This window comes from Podarcis tiliguerta (genome assembly GCF_965153285.1).
Source record: "Podarcis tiliguerta genome assembly, chromosome: Z".
Lineage (NCBI taxonomy): Eukaryota > Metazoa > Chordata > Lepidosauria > Squamata > Lacertidae > Podarcis > Podarcis tiliguerta.
In genome coordinates this window covers 14,626,364-14,645,799 of record NC_139553.1, presented here as the reverse complement: position 1 = coordinate 14,645,799, position 19,436 = coordinate 14,626,364, and the positions used below count along the sequence as shown (strand labels likewise).

At 43.7% G+C, this 19,436-nt stretch overlaps 1 protein-coding gene across 3 annotated transcripts in view; it reads right to left on the bottom strand.

Annotated features, from left to right (window-relative positions):
- The window catches only part of AK8 (adenylate kinase 8), a 102,921-nt gene that overhangs the window by 64,446 nt on the left and 19,039 nt on the right, over positions 1 to 19,436 (bottom strand). For all 3 annotated transcript variants that reach the window (XR_014507234.1, XM_083423815.1, XM_083423814.1), the window contains exons 3-5: positions 13,212 to 13,261; positions 11,719 to 11,832; positions 2,925 to 2,993 (exon numbers count right to left, since the gene is read on the bottom strand). Coding sequence is in view for 2 of the 3 variants with exons in the window: in XM_083423815.1 (XP_083279941.1) it covers positions 2,925 to 2,993; positions 11,719 to 11,832; positions 13,212 to 13,261 (233 nt within the window). In the remaining variant the exon portion in view is untranslated. The remainder of the gene's footprint in view (positions 1 to 2,924; positions 2,994 to 11,718; positions 11,833 to 13,211; positions 13,262 to 19,436) is intronic.

Genomic DNA, 19,436 nt, shown 5'->3' with positions numbered 1-19,436 from the left:
ATACACATTTATGCAAATACAAGAAAAGCACACTAGATATTTGGCCCTGTGGGATAAATATCTATCTATTCATCATCAGTGAAGGGGTGGGGTGGAGAGAAGGATAAATAAACAGATAAATTACTGAAGCAGCTCAGCTTTAAAGAGCTCTAAGAGAAATCAGGCAGACCCAAATAATTCAAGCGCAAGTCATTTGCAATGCAAAAGTTTAATTCTACTTTGCAAATTCAAAATGAGCAGATAAATTATGGATTAAGGTGCACGGTATTTTGTACGGGCAAACTGACAACCACTTTCCAGTCATTTAGATTTCCCTTCAAATCTCTCACCTCCCTTTTCCTCGAACAATTCAAAAGGACTGATGCAATTTTCTTGTAGTTGATAGAAAGGGAGGGACAGAGAGAGTGTGTGTGTATAAAATGGCACCCTAAAAATGTAATGATTGGCCATTTGAAAACAGAAAGCAGATGATAAGAAAAAGGCTTTTAAAAGTTAATGAGCTAAAAAGAATTAGCTTTCTTATATCTTTGATGCAGCCTATTACAAAATGAAAACCTGTAAATGAAGTAAAAATAAAAGTCAGTGTGGTGTAGTGGTTAGAGTACCAGATAACGATCAGGAAGACTCAGGGCAAAATTCAACAAAATTCCTGAGCTAGCCCAAGGGTTAGGGGTCAGCCAACAGGATTTCCCCCTTTCTTCCCCCTCACCGTACACTTTGCTATGCCAAAATCTGCTCAGGAGGGTTGAGGGAACCCTCAGGACAGATTTAGGGGTGTGGGAGGGAGAGAATGCTCTGTTGTGCAAGGATAAGGTTGGTCACTGTGGCTGGTTACTATGAGAACAGGATGCTGGACTAGATGGGCCTTTCATCTGATCTAGCAGCCTCTTCTAATATTCTCCCCCCCCCCTTTTATTGTTTTTCAAAGTTTCAACACATACATGTTCTACATATTTTCTTCCATCCATTCCCTTTAGAACCCCCCACCCCCCCCACCCCTATGGCTTCCTATTTTCCCTTTTTTATGGGGCAGATTGTCAAAGAAATTGCCACCCATTATCATTCTATTCTTTATTCTAGTTAGGCTCTTCTAATATTCTTATCCTTCCAATATTTTTATTCATCCTTCAACTCTCTCTTTCCATCCATTTTCCATCCATTTACAAGAGGCAGTGGTGACCACCAATGTGTGTGGCTTTAAAAGAGGAAAGATTCATGGAAGATAAGGCTATCAATGTCTACTGGTCATGATGGCTAGGTTAATCTCCACAGTCAGTGGGAGTATGTCTGTGAATGCCAGTTGCTGGGAATCACAGGTAGAGACAGCTGCTGTTGTGCTCAAGTCCTGCTTGCAGGCTTCCCATTGAGGCATTTGTTGGCCACTATGAGAACAGGATGCTGGACTAGACGGGCCACTGCCCTCAGCCAGCAGCGCTGATGTTCCTGAAATACCAGGGAATTGCGACAGACACAAGGATACACCGACTGCCCATCCAGTCAGTAGCCTCTTCCTATTTCCTTTCATGAGGGCTGCTGGGACTCAAGGACAGTCTAAGAGGTCTCAGGTGAGTGGGGTAACGCTGAGGGAAAGAGGCACAGCCTCTTATTTTAATTGTTCCAAAATTGGTAGGTATGCTGGTAAATGGCTACTACCTTTTGCAAGGTGATGCCTTCATGTTTTAGATTCTCTTTGTAACAATCACCTCTTAGAGGGACAGAGAGAGGGAAAGTCATGGCAGGAACTAATTATAAACATCCTGATTGGTCTCCCCCCAAATTCTTATTTATTTTCCTTTTCTTGGCACAAATCCCATCTCCTTGATTAACATACCTTTAGTTAAATATGCATTATGGTATTTATAAACATCTTTATTAATTCATACCATGTTACATAAATATACCTTCAAAGATACTGGTGTTGATTTAAATAGGGCTCCTTGAGCAAAGGGAGACAGCAGCCCCTACCAGGAGGCAAAGCAAGGTGGCCATCTCCTGCGGCAGTGGATCTGAAGTGCCTCTAAAAGGTGTGTGTGTCCAGAGACACACAGATCTGACCAGTGAAGCTGGTACAGCTAGGAATGTTCTACCTCCATCGCTGGAGGCAGTATGCCCCTGAAGACCAGTTATTGGGAATCCAAAGCAGGAAGAGTGCTACCATGATACATCTTGTTGGCCCCTGTGAGAACAGGATGCTGGACTAGATGGGCCTTTGGTCTGATCCAGAAGGCTCTTCTTATGTTTTCCCTCCACTGTCAGAGGAAGTATGCCTCTGAATATCAGTTGCTGGGAATCACAAGAAGTGCCATGCCCGGCCTAGACCTGATGCCAGACATTGAGTCCTTGAAGAAAGGACCAGGCACCCCACAGATCAAGGACCAGATATGGAGGTACCAAATAGTCTTGCAAGTTTACATTTTTAATTGCACTGATATTTTTATTGTGATTTTTTTTGTAAATTGCTTCTGAATTTTCTTTTGTTTTTTACAATCAAGCAGTGCATACATTTTATGAAATAAATAAATCTGTTTGCTGAAGAGAAAGAGCAGGATATGAAATTAAAAATAAATAAACAAACAACACTTTAATGGATGCACAATTTGGGGGGGGGGGAGATCCATGAAATGGTTGGTTGGTTTGCTTGTTTGGTTCTTAATGTTGCCTGTTTGTAACAGGTTTGCCCACACAGGACTCTGCCAGTCGCCTGCGGCAGTCAACAGAACTACATGGCTGTTCCCCCTTTGGTCGTCTTGGTAGACAGACAATTAACATATGTGCACCTTCAGCTTCCCCATTTATGCTGTTAATCATACTCCAAATTCCCTGCAACGACCTTGGGGAATCAATCCCATCCACAGCACAAACTTCCACGTCACCTATCCCACCACACCCCATGAACAATCTCATCCAGCAAGAGCCACACTTACGCTGTGAATACAGTCCTCAATCTGCAAACGTTCCACAATCAGTTCAGCCCACAGAGCGTCAGGGATTTTCTAAAAATTTTAGGAAAGAAATACGGTGAGTTTAATATCCACAAAGCAGTTCAAAGAGAATTACTGCACTTTCTGTGTTTGAATACCCCCCTTAAAAAAAAAAGAAAACAGCTGGAGGGATCAAACCCTCTGCAAGAAAATGACACACAAAAGAAAAACAGAAAGCTTCCACCACTCCAGCCAGTGAAAGAAACAAATTGTCAGCTAAGCAGTGGAGTTGAAATGTACAGTTGGTGGGGTTAACTGGTTTTTTAAAAAACACTCTTGACTAATTAGGCAACATTTTTATATAAAATGCACACACATTATTTTAAATTTAAGTATTTTCAAAAACTGCAGGTGGCAAGCCCCATCATAAAAGAGGCAATCTCCCTTGCCTCTAGCGCAATATGGAACACCTACTCTAAAGTGGTACACAATTTTAAGCACTGCCTCGTGGAAGGGGTGTGGCTCAATGGCACAGCATCTGCTTTTTTGGGTGCAGAAGGTCCTGGGTTCAATTCCTGGCATCTCCAGGAAAAGACTCCCTGTCTGAAACACTGGAGAGTTTCTGTCAGTCAGTGTAGACAGTATTGAGCTAGATGGACCAATGGACTAAAGCAGCTTCCTATGTCCATTACAGCTTGGTTTGTTTTTAACTAGAGATGCTAGCAACTCCAGGTCCCAGGGACTGAACTTGAGATCTTCTGCATGCAAAGCACATTTCTATGGCCCTTCCCCAGGTATGGAGTGTGCATTTTCCAGGCCTGGATATCCCCCTGAAGTGAGTTTTTTGAACTGGAGCTGGAGATCTGAGCTGGAAGCTGAAGTCTGTTATATCAGAGTCCTGCTCAGAAGATCAGGCAAGAACAGAAGGCCATGCTCCTTGTACGCCTGCCAAACCAGGCAAATCGCCAATGACAGGCAGAGCCAACTAAGGCTACATTCCTACCATATATTTAAAGCACTATGATACTTTAAACAGTCGACGCTTCCCCCAAAGAATTCTGGGAGCTTCTTTGGGGTGCTGAGGATTGTGAGAAGACCCCTTAATCCTCTCCCAGAGCAACCAATAATTCCTAGAGTTCTCTGGGCAGAGGAATTGCTTGTCAAGCCACTGGGAAATGCAGCTTTAAGAGGGAAAACAAGGGTGACATCCAACATCTCTCTGCACCCTTAACAAACTCCAGCTCCCAGAATTCTTTGAGGGGAAGCTATGATTGTAGAAAGCAACACAAGATGGCTTTAAATGCATGGTGAGAATGTGGCCTAATTCCAGTTTTGCCCCCATCCTTTTTCCTGCTTAGTTCAATAAGGGGAACACAGAGGTTGAGAGGAGGAAGCTGACAGCTTAGGCCCCTACTCCATGACTGGTTTTAAGAAAACAAGTGCCACAATTAAAGGAGGCTATCAACAAATTATTGTTATTTTTTTATTCAACAGAAAATACATAATAAGAACAAAAACAAAGACAGCCCAGTAATATCCCCTTCCACAACATGTTTTAAAGGGGCATGTCAAAAGGCAGGGGTCAGCAAACTTTTTCAGCAGGGGGCCGGTCCACTGTCCCTCAGACCTTGAGGGGGGCAAGACTATATTTTTTTGGGGGGGTGAACGAATTCCTATGCCCCACAAATAACCTAGAGATGCGTTTTAAATAAAAGGACACATTCTACTCATGTAAAAACAAGCTGATTCCCGGACTGTCCAGGGGCTGGATTTAGAAGGCGATTGGGCCGGATCCAGCCCCTGGGCATTAGTTTGCCTATCCATGTCAAAAGGCCTTGTTATAGAGGAAAGTTTTCACCCAGCAGGCACCTAAAGGTGTATAATGAAGGCGTCAGCTGAGCCTCCCTGAGGAGAGCATTCCACTGCAGAAAAGGCCCATACTCATGTTGCCACCTTCCGGACCTTGTTGAAGAGACACACGAAGAAGGGCCTGAGAAGAATGTGTGCAGTGGAGAGCAACCAAGATGATTAACAGTCTGGAAACAAAGCCTTATGAGGAACGGTTGAGGAAGTTGGGTATGTTTAGCCTGGAAAGAGGAGACTGAGCGGAGATATGGTAGCTATTTCAAATACCTAAAAGGCTGTCATGTGGATTACGGGGCAAACTTGTTTTCTCCTGTTCTGGAGGGTAGGACCTGAACCAATGGCTTCAAGTTACAAGAAAGGAGATTTCAATGCAACATCAAGAAGAACTTTCTGATGGCAAGAGCTGTTCAACAGTGGAACAGTCTCCCTTGGAAAGTGGTGGACTCTGTTTCATTGGAGGTTGTTAAACAGAGGTTGGATGTCCACCTGTCATGGATGCTTTAGCTGAGATTCCTGCATTGCAGGGGGTTGAACTAGATGACCCTCAGAGTTCCTTCCAACTCTACAATTCTATTATTCTATTATTCTAACGGCAAATTGATGACAGGCAGGCAAGGGAGCAACAAAATGACCCACTTAGGTCTTTTCTCAAACATCTCCTGAGCTCCATCCCACTCAAAAGCAGGCGCATTCACGCACACACAGGTGAGGGGGAAAGAAGAGCAAAAGGAAATAAAACGTGTTCCTTGCAAGTCTGCGGGTCCCGCAGGGAGATGCGTCAAAGCCTCATGCAGCCTCTCGCGGCTGGAGCTGGGACTGGCAGCTTTGAGGCTGTCATTTTACAAAGGTGCCTCATGCTGCTCTCAGAAACAGCTAGACTCCCACTTCCCTCTTTGATGTGTCATTTCAAGAGAGGCTAGTGGGCTGCCAGGGGGTCCACCTGGCTAAGGCTTGAGAAGCCAATTTAAACTGGAGTCCTGTACAGGTTCCTTTAGCAGCCTTGCAATCTGAGCAATCTGCGGAGCTCCTCTGTTGACCAGAATTTGGGGGGGGGAATAGTCAAGGGGGCGTTTAGAGACAATGCAAAGGGGCTGCTGAGCAAAGCCGCTCTTTCAAATTGCAAAGGCCCAGATCCAGCTTTGGCTTCTAAGTGCTTTTTGTTCTGACTCAAGTTCTGCATACTACCACTGAGCTGCAACCGTCCATCAAAGTCAGGCGCACTGGAAGCGGCCTTATACCACACCAGACTCCTGGTAAAACTCTTCCAATATTGTCAGCACTGACTGGCAGCAGCTCAGTAGGCTTCATTCAAGAGACATTCCCAGCTGTACCTGGAGACAACAGGGATTAAACCTGGGACCTTCTGCCTGCAGTGCAGGTGCTCTGCCATTGAACTACAGCCCTTTCCTGCTATATATCACCTCAGTAACAAATGAAGTTGTCTTATAGAATGCCAGACCATTGTGGTCTACCTAACTCAGTACTGTCTACACTGACTGGCAGCCACACTTCAGGGTTTTGGACAGGGCTTTCCCCTAGAAATGCCAGGGATCAAACCTGAAAACTTCTACATGCAAAGAATGTGCTCTGCCTCAGAGCCACAGTACTTTGTCCTCAGCAACACAGGGTCTGATACAGGTGCTTGGCACAGACTCAATTTTCCTCCATTTTCCATTTATAGAGCCAGCCCCAGATTTTTGCCCTGCAAGATGGAAGGCCCCTCTTCAGTCAGCTCCCGCCGTCTCCCCTCCCATATGGTTAGCATCTTTGAGCCCTCTTGCCACTTAAACCTATTTGGCTCCTTCCTCTTCTAACAGTGGCAGGGTGATAAGCAGTGGCCAGGAGCTGGCCCGACAAAAATCACTCAATGAACTTTCAGCTTAAATATTTGCAGATTCTTCAATTATGGACAAAAGAAGAGTCCTCTCCTACCTGGAGCACCCATCATGATATAAGTTTATAAAATTATGCATGGCATAGAGAAAGTGCATAGAGAAGAAAATATCTCCCTCTCTCATAACACTAGAACTCGTGGACATCAAATGAAGCTGAAAGTTGGAAGATTCAGGACAGATAAAAGACAGTACTTCCTCATGCAGCACATAAACTATGGAACTCACTCCCAAAAAGAGACAGGGATGTAGGACCGGTCCACCCATGAGGTCAGAAGGGGCAACTGCTTCAGGCAGCACGATTCCTAGGGGCAGCAGATTCTGATGTCAATTTCCTGTCCTCCCCCCACCCATTGGTCCTGATGTTCATCTTCATTCACCCCACCTTCCCTGGCAAGGAGGGCCTCCCGCCCTATTTTGAGGTTTGCCTCAGGTGCCAAAATCTATTGGGCCAGCGCTGCAGTGATGGTCACCAAGTAAATGGCTTTAAAATCGGGCGAGAAAAATCCATGAAGGAGAGGACTATTGATGGCTACTAACCAAGATGGCTATACTCTGCCTCCACAGTTGGAGGCAGCAATGCTTCTGAACTGAAAACCACAGGAGGGGAGAGTGCTCTTGTGCTAGAATCCTAATTGCTGGTTTACTGCAGGAACACAATGCTGAACTAGATGAGCTCCACTTCCTGAGGACCTCTTTGCCTTCTGCTCCACCAGCCTCAATGGTCCCTATCCACCATGGTTACTCTCTGGCTCCTGAGGCTAACCTTGCATTTTTAAAAAAAGATAATACACTTGTTTTCTTTTTAACCAAAAACATCTTCCTATGCAAACACCCTGCCAACTCGAAAGAGCATGTAAAGCACTGCACTGATTTCACCACTTCCCTCTCTTTCTTCCCCTCCCCATACAGCCTGATTCCTTGCCAGATCTCCTTGACTTTCATGTCCCACCCCATAATAATCAAGGAAACCCTACAGGGCCCCCTTGAAAGTGCTGCTGATTAGCCTGAAGTATGCTAATAATGAGAGTAATTAAACCAAAGGGGATTTTTGTGCGTGAGGCTGTGTTCCTTTCTATTTTTCTCCCTCCAAATCAATGGTGGGGGTTTTTCTTGCACAACTGAATAAAAATAATCTTTGACAAAATGAACAAAGTTTAGGATTTATTTCCGCATTTGTTTTATGAATGCAGTTTTATTCCTAGGGTTTTATTCTGTTCACTGCCATGACATTCACACTACATAAATGTTTGCAAATGTATATCTATATTTTCAAAAGATGCTCATTTGCTATGTGTTTGGACACCTCTGAAGATATCATAACCAATTACGCATGGTGGTTCCTGAGATCAAAGAGTAGACTTTTGTCTATGTCTGAATACAACTGGATTCCATTTTGAATCAAGATGGCGGAATGAATCTTTCAAAACGGCACTGATTTTAACCTCAGATTCAAAACTGTACTGATTCTTTGCTATCTTAGAATCCCCAGGAAAAATGCTAGGTACACTGCTAGGGAATATATAAAACCAAGTTCACCTCTTTTAAATTAGAGAAAGGAAGGAAGGGGGAAAGACTGGGTCTGTAGCAAGGCTGCTGCTAGTGCAGCAAGGGAGCTGTCTAACTGAAGTGTGAGAAGTGGAGAAAAAGACTAGGAGAGACAGAAGAGGAAGAGTTGCACAAGCAACAGTCAGACTTTATTCCTGGTCCTGCTCTTCCTGGAGCATCTGTAGGACCCTAATCAGTGAACATGGGCTCACCATTCCTCCCCAAGGCCAGAGATCCCAGATGGATGCCATCATGCTGTGTACCTTTTAATCTGTGTACCTTCAATCTAAGGCCTGTAACTTTCAGTTCCAGGAATGATTGCAGAATGTAGAGTGTCAGAAGAGAGAGAGAGAGAAGAGAGAGAATATAAACAATTAGGGTCTGATCCCTGGACTCTACAACAGGAGACACCTCAGGCTCTCCAGGCTTCAGAATTCCCCTCAAGCGGCAACCCTCACTGGCCTTGCTTTACACCCTCCTTGAGTGTTCCTGCTTGGCTGGAATGTATCTTTAAACTCTGATAATGTGGCCTGCTTGTCTGGATGAAGAACGCAGAGGGGCATGCGTGAACGTGTGTGTAGAAACTAGCCTATTGTATGAAGGTGAAATTTACATCCCTTGCTCTGCCCACTTATGCCTCTGGCCCTGCCTATCATGTGGCCTTGCCCATGGCTGAAAAGGGTTTCCCATGCCCTATTCTACAGGCTCAAGGCTACTGATTTTGAACTGCGTCTTCCCAGGACCACCCTCCTTGGCACTGACTCTGCAGAAGACCAAACCAGGTGAGGCATCTTTCAGAGGAGAAGATCTTTGGAGTGCTTGTCAGGGTCTGCTCTGTTCACTTCATTTCCAAATATGCTAGGAATGACAATAGGGTCTTCCTCTAAGAAAAGGGGTGCAGGTGGCGCTGTGGGTTAAACCACAGAGCCTAGGACTTGCCGATCAGAAGGTCGGTGGTTTGAATCCCCACAACAGGGTGAGCTCCCGTTGTTCGGTCCCAGCTCCTGCTAACCTAGCAGTTCGAAAGCACATCAAAGTGCAAGTAGATAAATAGGCACTGCTCCGGCGGGAAGGCAAAGGGTGTTTCTGTGCGCTGCTCTGGTTTGCCAGAAGCGGCTTAGTCATGCTGGCCACATGACCCGGAAGCTGTACGCCGGCTCCCTCAGCCAATAAAGCGAGATGAGCGCCGCAATCCCAGAGTCGGTCACGACTGGACCTAATGGTCAGGGGCCCCTTTACCTTTGCCTAAGAAAAAAGTCCCCACCTGGTTGCAGGATGGTCCAAATAGGTGGGTGGGGCGATAAGTAGGATACTCTCCCTACCCTAACCTCCCCCATCCTTAAAAAAGAAAGTTGTGAATAGGGATGTAAGAAGGCACCAATTTTTGTCCCATCCTGCTTTCATCAGAACCAGTGCTGTTTCCGCTCTGTTTACACTAAAACTCGGGTTATTCATCTGTTTTGAGCCGAAACTAATGTTATTATGTACTGTAATTAATTTCAGTGGAAAGGAAATGTCAAAAATGGTGCACAAAATGGCACAGACTGGAAAAACCAACAATAGTAAATACTGCTCATATTTGCTTGTGTGATTTCTGTTTCTTTTTTTTTTTTTTTTTTTATATAATATTTTATTTTCCACATTCAATAAACAAAAAAAAAGAACAAATCGACAAACACATCAAAAGGAAAAAAGCAAAGGAAAAACAATACATACATTATACAAAAACATAAAGAAAAATAAAAACGGTAAGAATAAAAGAGTTAAAAACAAATATTGTATCATTATATTCTTCAGCATTAACTTAGGTCTGCGACTTCCCCATGCCTTCCCACTCTGTATTCTAGGTCTTATATTCTGGTAGTAAACTCTTTCCCTCTGGCGTATCTTTGGTTCAGATTAATATTATTATCTTATTTATCCTTACATTTCCCTATGTCATATTAAATATACTTTCTTTAACATTGTCATTTTTATAATAACATTCTTTTACATTCAATCTGATAACCTCAAACGTTCGTAATTTTATAATGCTTCTGTAAATAGTCTTTAAATTTCCTCCAGTCTTCCTTCACCATCTCTTCTCCCTGGTCTCTGATTCTGCCGGTCATTTCTGCAAGTTCCATATAGTCGATGAGCTTCATTTGCCATTCTTCCAGCGTGGGTAGATCTTGCGTCTTCCAATATTGCGCGATGAGTATTCTTGCTGCTGTTGTAGCGTACATAAAAAAAGTTCTATCCTTCACTTGAACCTGTTGGTTTACCATACCCAGGAGAAAGGCTTCTGGGGTCTTTCTAAATGTATATTTAAATATTTTTTTTTCAATTCATTATAAATCATTTCCCAGAAAACCTTAATCCTTGGGCACGTCCACCAAAGGTGAAAAAAGGTACCTTCTGCTTCTTTACATTTCCAGCATTTGTTATCAGGCATATGATACATTTTTGCAAGCTTGACTGGTGTCATGTACCACCTATATATCATTTTCATTATGTTCTCTCTTAAGGCATTACATGCCGTAAACTTTATTCCAGTGGTCCACAACCTTTCCCAGTCAGCAAACATTATGTTATGGCCAACGTCTTGAGCCCATTTAATCATAGCCGATTTCACTTCCTCATCCTGTGTGTTCCATTTCAGCAGCAAATTATACATTCTAGACAATATTTTTGTTTTAGGTTCTAATAGTTCTGTTTCCAATTTTGATTTTTCCACCTGGAAGCCAATTTTTCTGTCCATTTTAAATACCTCCATTATTTGATAATAATGAAGCCAATCTCGGACTTTACTTTTTAGTTTATCAAAACTCTGCAGTTTCAGTTTGTCACCATCCTGTTCTAAAATCTCCCAATACTTCGGCCAATTTGCCTCCATATTGAGTCTCTTTACTGCCTTAGCTTCCATTGAAGACAACCACCTTGGAGTTTTGTTTTCCAAAAGATCTTTATATCTAGTCCAAACATTGAACAGTGCTTTTCTGACAATGTGAATTTTGAACATTCTATGCACTTTAACTTTGTCATACCATAGATATGCATGCCCCATAGATATGCATGCCTATTTCTGACCTTGGTCAAGCATGCAAACTGTCATGATTTCTGCTTCCCATTTCCAAAAGAATTCTCCAACATCGCAGCTATGGACTGCATTACATTCAGACACACTGTGCTCATGAATTTCTATCCACCTGGAGGAGTTTTTAATACCTTGTTTTTAGTAACAACTATGGCATAGGGTAGATTGTGAATTCAGAAAAGTTCAATATTTATTCTCAGCTGAGGATGGCAAAGCTCCCTTTGCTATTTCATCCCTAGAATGGAGGGAGCCCACTGCCACAAATTCACAAGTCTGTTCTGAAATCACCACAGATACAAAACAAGGTGCGATAATTGGATCGCTCGTTTGTGTCTGCAGAAAAATAAAACAGCAAATGCCACAACTTATATTTCCCTTCCATGCAGAGATAGCATCGTTACCTCTGCCCACGCACCTGTTTCGTGTCTTGATACTCCTGTACTTTGTCTGTGAGGTTTGACCACGCACTGGTTAACAGAGTCTCCGGAGAAATCCGTGCAGTTCCCAGTTGTTTACAAAGCCACATTGCCTGGAGGGAAAAGCAGGTGTTTGGGGTGGGGGAGAGAGAAGGAATAAGAGAGAGCTATATCTTCCCAAAGGAAATGAAAGTGAATTTGAAGAAAATTTAAAAACAAATAACACCAGCATTTTCACAGTTTTTCCATCGGAGTGTGCAAAATTCGTAACGCTTAAGTGGAAAGTAGAAAAAGAAAGCACCATCTGTAACAGGAGAGGGGGGAACAGCAAATATGTTATCTGTCACTTTTAAAAGGAATATAGTGACCATTTTGAAATTCAGCACAATGGAGATCTGGAACGTTTTCATTTACGATGTCACTTTAAAACCTGTGCTCCTTCTGCCCCCTCCCTCTGGAAGAGCCCAATGCCTGGATTTTCTCAAAGACTGCTAGGGAATGAAAAAATAAGCAGCAAAACCTACACACACACAGGGAATCTTACTTAACCTGTTTCCTTCTGACGAAGGGTAATTAATCAATAAAGAAATTTATTGAAATTAAAATTAATCTGTAAAGAGTTTAAAGGATTCAGCCTTAGGCAGAGTAGGAGAAAGCAATGATTTAGTGCAAGGACAGGCCTGTGTTAATCATACTACTTTATGTTTATGAAGGGCTTGACTTTGCAATCCTATACCTAGACAGATGGGTAGAGGACCGCAGCTTCAAAGTTTTCCAACACTTTCCCATACATTGCACAACCCCGCTGTGAGGTAGAACAGAATAGCTGCAAAGATGTGGGCTGAAGAGAATCTGAAAGTATACAGTGGCTTCTTGTCTAAGGCTACTTTTGAGAATCTGGAAGAGAAGAAAGGTTTGAACTGGGAGTTTCCTGACTCATGCGGCCAACTGCCCTATCACAGGCACTCAAGGAACTTTGGAAAGACTGATTTATACCAATGATTACTAAAAATGTCAAGCCATAGGCCAAGATGTCTGCGTTTTCACGGAAACATCACAGGTGGTCTGAAGCACCATAATAATATAAGGCAAGCCTGTTGGAGCATGCCAGTGGCCCATCTAGTCCAGCATCCTGTTCTCACAGTGGCTGGCTAGTTGCCCCAATGGGAAGCCAGCAAGAAGGACCTGAGCACAGCAACTCTACCCACTTGTGATTCCCAGCAACTGCTGTTCAGAGGCAAGCTGCCTCCGATAGTGCAGGGTAGAACATAGCAATCATGGCTTATCCTCCATTTGTATAATTTAAAAACCATCCAAGTTGGTGGCCGTCACCCACATCTCATGGGAGTAAATTCCACAATTTACCTATATTGGAGCTTTTTGTCCAGGTCCAGCAAAATGCTAAGTACTAATATAGACTTTAATAAAGGCAATGAGTCCTACATCTGCTATCCATTAAGAACATTTCCATGCATGCACAAAATCCACTTACAATAGTCGTTTTCCCAGAAGCAGGAGGTCCAAGTATACAGATCTTTGGAACTGTAGATGAAATAAAAAACACATGAATGTCACAACATTGTAGCTGTTAAGGATCCTTGTAATTTCCTGAAGATAACTGTAATATCCATTGCCATTCCAGTTCCTTTTATTAGCATATGTTTAAATGTTGGAAATGCTGAGGTGCACTGTAGGCTTAGTCCCCTTCCTAGACTGTCCTTTTTATGTTGACCTATTGAACTTTATCCAGTGCTAGACTGATACCCAATTCCTCTTCCATCTTCTCCATGCCTCCCTGGTGAGAGGACACCTTTTTGATTCTCTCACCATCCAAGATGCAAGATCATGCATTCTCCACCTTAGATAGAACTAAGACCTTTCCAATCAATCATGCATTTTGTTCAATGAACATAGCTTTCCTCCCACCCAAACTCAAAGAGTCTCAGTGTGATTATATACGTAGAATCATAAAATTAGAAAGGACCCCAAGAGCATCTATTCCAAACCCTGTAATGGAAAAATCACAGCTAAATAATCCCTGACACATTGTCATCCAACTTCTGTTTAAAAACCTCCAGTGAACAAGAGTCCACAACCTTCCCAGGTAGTCCATTTCACTATTGAACAGCTCCTACCATCAGAATTTTTTCCCCTAATGTTTAGTTAGAATCTCTTTTCTTTTAATTTTGGTAATCAAGAGTAAAGTAGGCTCCTCCAGCAGGGATTAACTCAAGATGCCAACAATTTACCCCCTTAGCATGAAGACCTCAAGTTTGGACTAGTGGTCAGCTAGTAATTGTGGGGATGGAATGCTGCTATTTTACATAGGATAGGCAACATTGTGCCCCTCCACATGCTGCTAGACCTAGCTCCAATCAGCTGCAATCTACGTGACCAATGGCCGGGAACAATGAGAGTTATAGTCCAGTAGTATCTCAAGGTGGTAAACAACAGATCGTATTAAGAAAAGCAAGCTTTGCTCACTGTTCTGAGGAGACAGGCTACAATCTCAAGCAGAGTGGGGAGGACCTAATGGCCCAGGGTAAAAGACAGATTCAGCTGCTATTCGAAAACATATATGGAACCTCCCCACTACTTCAGGAGACCTGCAGCCTAAGGACTACCTGTTGAGTGCACTAGGGTTGCCTGTGTATCCCTGGGTGCTGGTTCTGACTTTTCTGGCTTTCAAAACCCTGAACACCTGGGACACCTTCTGAGAAATGCACCCGCTTAGAATTTAAGATCCAGATCAAGAGTCCTCAACATGCTCCAAATTCAGGGGGCAGAGATTGGATCAGTCATGTTGCCTGCATTATGGAGTGACTGCCGCCACTTCCAATGCTTTTAAACAGTGACTGATCATGGCTGTTTTGATTACAGTGGGCCCACCACTTCCGCAAGGTTCGGTTTTAGGAGTCCACGCACAGAGGCAGGAACCCTGGAACTGCCTCCCACCCCTGCAACATGGAGAGCAACTTACTAGGGTCTGGAAAGGTTGTGGGAGAGTCCTGAAAGCTTCCCAGGGCATTTGTGAAACCTTCCCAAAGCCCTGTGCCTCACTTACCTAGCTTTGGGAAGGTGCCGCAAGGACCCTGGAATGCTAGTGCCAGAGTCCTCCTGCAAAACCTAGTGGGTGAACAATGCAGGGAAAATTAATAAATGGAGAGCAGAGGTGGACCTGGCTCTCCATTTATTTATATATTCCCCACACCAGCCTGACATAAGGTTATGATCATATACGTAAAGCAAGCACAATTTGAGGGCTTGATGTATTGCTATTTGTCCTGCGCTCTTATGAGTTTTATGTGGTTTTGCTCTTACATGGTTTTTAATCGGGGCACTATTTGCTTAACAAGAGTGTGGGCTATGGATTTATTTATCTTTTAATTAAAGCCATGATTGATTTTTGTTAAAGTTACCTTGCTTGGTGTATTAAGGCATATCATTTCTTTTTTTAAAAAAGTCAAAAAATTAATGGCTGCAACTAGTTCCCAAGGTAGAAAAAAATAAAAAGGAATATGTAACAGTGTTGTAAGAGGAAGCGGGCCTTCCAAGGCCTCATCCTAGCCAGTCCCGGCTCGACCAACAAAGATATGGGGTTGAGCGGCAGCTGTGTGTGCGCTGGGGTGTGTGTGTGTGTGTGTGTGTGTGTGCAATGCACTCTCTGTGTCAAGAGAACAGACCGACCACACCCCTCCTAGATGTGTGTGACGTCTGAGCAGAACCATGGCAGGTATTTTGCTAGTTTAGAAAGAAAATGGTTTTCATTTCACTTTCCCCTCACGTCTCCTTGACCCAGAGACTAGCTACCTCCTGGGCAGAGCTGGGGAAGATGAGACACGAGGTGCGTTTCCCAGGTTCCTTCTGGAGCAAGATGGCAAAAACTCCCCCCCCCCTTCAGCCGCTAGAGAGAGAAAAAACAAGTTACTCCATGTGTGTTTTCACCCTCCTCAGTCCTTTTGTCTCGCTGCTCACTCGCTCTCCCCCTGGACAGCATTAATATCAGATTCCTCCCTGCTCTTTTCTTGTTCATTCCTCGAGTCCATGGTTGTCCGTGGCACAACCTTCTTTTGGTTTCAGAGCAAGATTAAAGGCAAGAGGAGCTGAAGAAGAAGAAAGGGATGGCGCGCCAGCCGCCTTCCCCCTCGGCACATATGTCCCCGCATCTTCTTCGTTACGCGGACGTGTGCGGGGTTTTAATGGGCCCTTCCATCTCGAGCACCGTTGCGGGCTTTTAATGATTAAAATATGGGAGAGAGGAGGCCCAGGTGCTGGGAAACGGCAATCAAGTTGAGGTGGATTACCAGAAAGGATGGTCTAGCGAAAGCAGGGGGAGGTGGACATAAAGGGGAAACAAAGGGTTGAGAGTGTAGGGGGCAGGAAGCCTTGGGGAAGTTCTTGGCTGAGATTAAGGCTGTGTACACACTAGGCCTTTAAAGCACATTTGAAACGCATTCTTTCCCCTCAAAGAATTCTGGGCACTTTAGTATGTTAAGATTTGCTGGGGATTGTAACTCTGCGAAGGGTAAGCTACAGTGCCAAGAAATCTTTGAGGGAAATAACGCACTTTAAATATCTAGTGCAGGCACAGGCAAACTCAGGCCTCCAGCTGTTTTGGGACTACAACTCCCATCATTCCTGACCACTGGTCCTGTTAGCTAGGAATGATGGGAGTTGTAGTCCCAAAACATTTGGAGGGCCGAGTTTGCCTATGCCTGATCTAGTGTGTACATGCCCATTTTCAGGAGGTGTGGTATGGGGTGTCAGCGGCCTCTGGATCAGAGCTGCTAGGAATTGCAAGTCAGGAGATTATCTCTGTGCTCAGACCCTGCTTGTGGGTTTCTCACTGGGGCATCTTGTCTGCCACTCTGAGAACAAGATGCAGAACTAGATGGGCCTTTGGTGTGATCCAGCAGGCTTGTCTAATGTTCTTATGGTATTTCAGCCCACCTAAACCGATTCTTTGAAAACACAGTTATCTTGGGGTACAACTCAACGGCTGAGTAACTATTGGTATAAGTCAGTCTTTTCAAAGTTCCCTGAGTGCAAGAGACAGGGCTTGGTTATGGAAAGACAAAGACCTTTTTCGTTTCCACACCCTTTTAAACTTTACTCTTTTAATATCTCCTTTGATGCTTTGTTTTAATGCAGCCTTCCCCAACCTGGTATATTCGACAAGTATACTGGCAAGGCAGCTATGGCAATGACACACCTCTCCAAAACAGTATGGGAAAATGTGATGCTAACGACCAATGCTGCATCACACTGCTTTATGGAAGTGACTCTTGGGCAACTTATACCCACCAGAAGCAAAGCCTCAATCCCTTCCATAAGTGCTGCGTCAGGAAGATTTTGGGCATCACATGGCAGGACAGTCTCAAACAAAGACGTGCTCTCCCAAGCCCACATTCTCAGCACATTCGCACTCCTGTCTCAGTGACATCTACGTTGGATTGGTCATGTCTACAGAATGGAAGATGGCAGGATCCCCAAGGACGTGCTCTACGGGGAGCTGGTTTCAGGCACCAGGCCTGTTAGCAGACCAGCTCTATGCTACAAAGATGTCTGTAAACATGACATGAAGGCTGGCAACATCACCCCCTCCATTTGGGAATCCCTTGCAGATGACCACAATGCCTGGAGACAGTAAGGTTGTGTATCCATAGCAGTGACTAAAGGAGGAATGACCACTGGGAGGAGCGCAGAAAGAAGAAATGCCATGGTACACCTGCAACAGCACAGCCAGATGCCATCATCTGCCCCAGCTGCAGCAAAACATGTCTCTTCCATTTTGGTCTCTACCACCACAGCAGGAGCTGTAACCCTCCAATGGTTTGACTTCACCCTCAATGGCACATTCTTCCATTGTCTCCTGAGACAAACAGATGCCAACCAAGCAACCAGCCAAAACTATCTATCAATATGACATGTTAAAGTTATGTGCCTGGGTAAGCTTGTTGGAACAAAAAAGGTTTTGGCACCACAGGAAACAATACAGTGAAGGTGTATTGATATTAGGTAATAACATAAATGGGCAGGAAGTTCCAAAGTGTAGGTGCTCTTACACTAAAGGACCAATTTATTGCAAGTGCAGAACAAGCATTATATGGCAGGTATAAAACAGACAGAAAATAACAACCTTAAATACTTTTTAAAAATCCTGCTTGCTTTGGAGATTTTGTTTGCAACTGAATCTTAATTAGATCCACAAGCAAATATATCCTTTGAACCTGTTGCCCTCTGTTCCTGAAATCTTTCAGCTTTGTTTAAAATCTGAAATTTGGACACCTGCCATTTTCACGATGCCCTTTGAGGTTGTGATCTGTTGCCCCTTTGCCCCCACCCACACACCCACTGCCATGTTATATACAAGCACTGTGATGGCTAGTCTCCCAGTGCATTTTCTTGGAAGCCTGCTCCCTTCTACCCCTCACATCTTTTCCAAAGGTACCTGTGGAGATAATTTCAGTCGAAGATTCCAGCCGGCCAAAATAAAAAATGACAAGCCTCGCTGGATCTTGCTATCCAAAAGGGAGCGATGCTCTCTGATCTTGGCAAGAGAGCCGAGGGAAAGAGAGAAGTGTATTCCCCACCCCACCGTCCACCCCAAAGCTTTGCAACCGCTTTCCAGTATGGAGTTGAGCAGTGGAAAATTTTAAATCATGCATGAACCCCCCAAATTACAAATTCATCTTTACAAAGTTCTTTGACTTGGGAGGTTTAAAGGAAGGGCTCTTACTGGCTCTTGTAAGAGCACCAAGAAAAGGCTATACATTATCAGGAAAAGAATGCTTTAAAAGGCTACATCAAGCTGTTTTTGTCACCTAATTTCTTTCAAAAAAAAAATAATGTGATTAAAACCTGTGTGGCTTTTTTCTCCTCCATCCCCCTTAAAAAAAAAAAAAATCTTAACACCTTGAAACTCCAGCCTGGTAAGTGAGGAATTATTTATAAACAGAGCCACTGAAATGTGCTGTGGTGCCAACACTAATCAACTTCTTCAACCCGCTTCAAAGCAATATATATATATATATATATATATATATATATATATATATAATATCACGAACCTTTCTATCTACAGATCCTTTTGAGGTTTAAGTAAGGAGCACAATTTAAAATTCACAAGAAAACCCTGAGGTACTGAAGCTTTAATACACAGCTTTTTGGACAAACGTTTGATAGGAGGGGGGAGAAAAAGGAAACGTACCATTATACACACCGTATCACGCTTTAATATTGCCCAGGGCTACTGTAAATGCTCACTTTGTACTAAATCTGCTTTTCCTTCTGCATAGGAGCTGGCAGAAGACGTGCCAATGCAGAAATGTGCCGATTTACTCATCTGCACACCGGTAAAAATCATCTGGGGCTCAGTCCCTAAACGTACCACATGGGTGGCAGGGTGTTTCTAGGGCAACTTTGTAATGGACTGTTTAACCCATCTGGTCTGCACACCGATCCCTTTATACAGTCAACAGTCCAACATTCAACAGAGAGTTATGCCAGCTGAATCCCACTGATTTTTGTGTACTTAACTCCTTCTTGGACTAGGGCTATGACATTACCACCATCCCTACCCCCCAAGCAGCTGCTAAAATGCCAAAGTTACCCATTTCCAAGATGGAAATTCTAACACAGAAGGCTGTCAAGGATTTGGCTTCCGAAATTTCTGTTATCTAACAAGGTGTGACTTTTTGAATGAGCAATCTATGTT